Raw genomic sequence first — 4,297 nt, 5'->3', positions numbered from 1 at the left:
TCTACCAAGAGAAAGAATAATAGTTCAATACTTGTGGAATTCCTTGCCAGACCACTAGCATGGTCTGGGCATACACGTATTAGGCTGAAGAAATATGGATATGGAGGCAGAATAATGTTAAGATTGCTCAGAGGTAGGAGATACCTTCACAGACATTGTTCTGTCAAAAATGTGGTTCACTCTACATGGGCCTGGCTAACTCCTGTGTCTCCAAAGCCAACGAGGGAGCCATTAAATGCTTCAGGCTGGAGGCTGTGCCCAGGGCTGGATGTAGCAGGGTTCTCTTCCAAGGTATCATGTGACTTTGGGGAGTGATTGGGGGACAAGCTCCTTGGCATCTGTGCTTTTCTCCTCCCAACATTCCCTCCCCTCTTTTGCTTGGGTAGAGTGAACCCCAACAGATTTGTGGTCCTGAGTCCACCACCAACTCCAGTGTCCCTTCCTGGTGACTGGGGCAACACATTGGGAGACAGTAGGGAGTGGTGGAGAGTATGGTGACCAGGGTCAGCCGGGCTCAACTCCAGCTGGCTGTTGTTAGGAGGAAGTGTAGGTCCACTCTTTTTTTTTTTTTTAATATATTTTTATTGATTTCAGAGAGGAAGGGAGAGGGAGAGAAAGAGAAACATCAATGATGGGAATCATTGATTGGCTGCCTCCTGCATGCCCCACACTGGGATCGAGACCACAACCGCAACCAGGGCATGTGCCCTGACCAGGAATCTAACCACGACCTCCTGGTTTATAGGTCAATGTTCAACCACAGAGCCACACTGGCCAAGCAAGGTCCCCTCTTTTCCAAGAGATTTTCAAGAGAAGTCATAAATCCACATTTTACCTAAGTTCTCCTGATTTTTAAATGTTGGTTATTCAGGTTTAAAAATACCACCTGTGGGAATCACACAAAACAGTCTGTAAACTGGTGGTGGCCCACACACTACCAGCTTTGGCGTTCTGAAAACTGTCCCCTTCCTCACTATACAGAGGAGAAAATTGAGGCCCAGAGAGGGGGAGGCATTTGCCAGAGGTGACTATTGAGATCAAAGCCCAGATCCCACTTGTCCCCTAATTTCTCCCCCTCTCACTCTACCCCCTTTTTCCTCCTTTTCTCCCTCTTTGTCTCTGTCTCTGTCTTTCTGTCTCTCTGATGTGTGTGGTGTGTATCTCTCTGGTTCTAGATGCATCTCTGTCTTTGTCTCTATCTCCTATTCTCTCCCATGTGTCCTTTTGTGTGTGATTCCCCGTGTCTCTGTGTGTCTTTGTCCCCTACTTAGACAACCGGCCTTCAGAGCTGGGTGCAGAAATGACCCCGCACCAGCAGCCCATCCTGCGGCGTGTGTCAGCTCACTCTCCCTCCCGCCCGCTGCCCCCGCCCCAGATTTCCGGCTGAGCTCGCAGGCGTGCGGGAGGGCGGGGTACCCGCGGGGCCCGCTGCCGTCAGCGCCCCTTCCCGGTGGCCGCGACCCCTCCCCGCTGACCTCACCAGCGCCGCTGCCTCGCGCGGATATAAGCGCGGGTCCCGCGGAGCAGCGGGCGCCGGTGACCGGGACTCCTGACCCACCGCCTCTAGACCCCGAAACTCCGGACTCGAAGCCCCAGGATCCCGGACCGGTCCCGCGGAGCTCGCGCCGGACAGGTAACCACCTCCGTCCCTCTCCTCTCGCAGGCGGCGTCCGGGACAGCGGGCCCTTTCCTCCCGCCCTCCAGGGCGCCCCGGGAGAAGCCGCCGCATCTGTGCTCAGGTGGGGCGCTGCGTTCGTACCCCATCTTCCACGGCGCGGGCACCTGGCGGGGTCACCCCTGTGCACTCAGGTCCCTGCATCTGGGCGTCGCAGGGAAGACTCGCCACCCCACCCTGCCGGGCCGCCAGCAGCAGGTCCCGGCGCAACGAGGCCGGCGGGGCGTCGCGGGAGCGCCTGGGAGTGAGAACCGAAGCCCGACGTTAGAAACTGAGTGTTCGCGTTGGACTCTGGTAGCCTTAGCGTCTCAGTCTCGGCGCTAGAATAGAGTGTTAGCGCTGGGATTCACGTTGAAATGGGCATCTTAGGGCCAGAATTGATTCCTTAGCTTAGTCATAGAAGCCTTTTATCATTAGAAATAGGGAACGAGAACGCTGGCGGAATGTGGGCATTGAACGTGGCTCTGGGAACTTCGGGGGAATCAGCCTGCGCGGGGGCAGCGAGCATCCTGGCCGTCGGGCCGACGCCGTAGCCTTGGTTACACTTCTGCCGCGTGCGCCCGGGCGCAGGCTGCCCCGGCTCCGCCGAACGCTGAGCGGCGGCCGCGGCGGGGTTCCCACGGCCTCGCGGGCAGGACTGGGCGTGGGCAGGCGCTCGGAGCAGCTCTGTAGGTGAGGACACCTGGGGCTCAGGCAGATCCTCCCCCGGCCCCCGGTTCGCTACTCCGGCCTCGGGGACCCGCTGGGACAGCAAAGGAGGAGGTGCAGCTCCCTGGGAGGGGGCGCAGCGCGCTTATGCTCTCTCTCTGTCCTCCTGACTCCAGCCGCCACGATGCCTGGCCCTTGGTTGCTGCTCGCCCTGGCTTTGACCCTGACCCTGACCGGTGTCCCCGGAGGCCGCGCACAGCTCGAGGTGGACCAGCAGGAGGCTGCGATGGCTGCAGAGCACCCTGCCCTGAGGGACCTCCTGCGCCAGGCGGGGCACCTTCTCCTCCTCCGGGAGGACCTCCAGCGGCTGCAAGGGGACCAGGGAAATCGCGAATCAGGTGAGAGGCGGGTCTGACCCGGGCTGCCCAGGCGAGATGAGGCTGAGGAGAGGGCTGAGGGGAAACGCGGAGCAGAGGAGAGAGAGCGACTTGATCATCCAGCCTGTTGCTCAGAAACTCTCATTGGCCGCACCCTCGGCCGGTCGTGAGTTGACCCTTTCCTGGGACCAGATTCCTCTTGCATCTCTGTCCTGGGAATATGTCCCAGAAAGCATGCCCACAGTGGGGAAGATTCTATGCTGGGAAGAAAGAGTCTGAGTGTTTACTACTTATGTTATGCCAGGCACTCACTGTTCTAAGCACTTCAAATACTTTGCCACACTATTTGATCTTCCTAACAACCTCTTAGATAGGAACTGTTATTACCCCTCATTTTACACAAAAGAAAACTGAGGCTCAGAGAAGGTAAGTGAGTTGCTTATGGTCACACATTTAGGGAGTGGCAGAGTTGGGACTGGAACCAGAAGTCATGCCTTTGACCATCTGTGTGAGTGTATGTGTCGGTGAGGCCTGGGTGAGTGCGGCAGGAATTTCTACCTTGATTGGAGGAAGGCTAGAGTAGGCACTCAAGGGTCAGGGGATCCCTCACTAGCTCTTTCCTTCCACAGAGTCCCAGATCTTTCAGTCCAATGGGCTCTCTAAGCGTCAGCATCCAGGCAAAAGGGAGGAGGAGGCAGAAGAGGGAGTTGAAGACGAGGAAGAAGAAGGAGGGGCTGTGGGGCCCCACAAAAGGCAGCATCCAGGCCCGTGGGAGAACGCAGCTGCGTGGTCAGTGGATGTGACCCCGCAGAAGCGGCAGCACCCTGGCCGGCGCTCCTTCTGGCTGGGGTATACTTTCACCAAGAGGCAGCACCCTGGCAGACGGCTGGTGGACCCCAAGGCCCAAAGGAGCTGGGAAGAGGAGGAGGAAGAAGAGGAGGAGGAGGGAGAGCTGATGCCTGAGAAACGCCAGCATCCGGGCAAGAGAGCCTTGGGAGGCCCGTGTGGGCTCCAGGGAGACTGTGGTCAAGCCAGCCTCCTGCTGGGGCTCCTGGATGACCTGAGCAGGGGCCAGAGGCCTGAGGAGAAGCGACAGCACCCTGGACGGCGGGCGGCCTGGGCCAGGGAGCCCCTGGAGGAGTGAGCCCAGTTTCCTGTGAAGTCGAGTTTGGGGTCTAAGAATATCTTGAGTCCTGTGCACCCTATCCTTCTGTGACCCCTCTTCCCCTTCTCCTTAGATCCCTAATAATAAACCTGAGCCCCCCCCTCTATGCACACACCCAAACCCCTGGCTTTGCTTGCCTCCCTCCTTCAGGGACATGAAAAGGCCATCCTATAAGCTAAAACCCCATATTACTTGATTTTGTATCACTGGCAAGGGGGCAGATCCCAGGGATCCTCGCCTACCCCGAAGGCCGGCTCCCCTGCCTTAGTCCTGGCTAAGATGACCGATCTGTATCTTCTAAGGTATTCCCAGAGAGGGGCAGAGTGCCTCTGGGCAAGCAGCCAGTGAGGGTGGGGTGCAGTTGAAGTGGTGATGTCCAAATCTAGCTTCTATCCCCCACCCCGTGTGTCAGGAGTTACCACATGTAAACTT

The 4,297-nt window shown here is 57.8% G+C and overlaps 1 protein-coding gene across 1 annotated transcript; it reads left to right on the top strand.

Moving 5' to 3' along the window:
* Positions 1 to 1,546: 1,546 nt before the first annotated feature.
* TRH (thyrotropin releasing hormone) lies at positions 1,547 to 3,875 on the top strand. Its single transcript, XM_006083802.3, has 3 exons — positions 1,547 to 1,633; positions 2,500 to 2,721; positions 3,330 to 3,875. Exons 2-3 carry the CDS (start codon positions 2,508 to 2,510, stop codon positions 3,842 to 3,844), a joined length of 729 nt encoding a protein of 242 aa, XP_006083864.1. The 5' UTR covers positions 1,547 to 1,633; positions 2,500 to 2,507; the 3' UTR covers positions 3,845 to 3,875.
* Positions 3,876 to 4,297: the final 422 nt, after the last annotated feature.

This window comes from Myotis lucifugus, unplaced genomic scaffold, assembly GCF_000147115.1.
Source record: "Myotis lucifugus unplaced genomic scaffold, Myoluc2.0 scaffold_8, whole genome shotgun sequence".
NCBI lineage: Eukaryota > Metazoa > Chordata > Mammalia > Chiroptera > Vespertilionidae > Myotis > Myotis lucifugus.
Note: the sequence above shows the minus strand (reverse complement) of the source record. Positions and strands in the feature narration are given on the sequence as shown.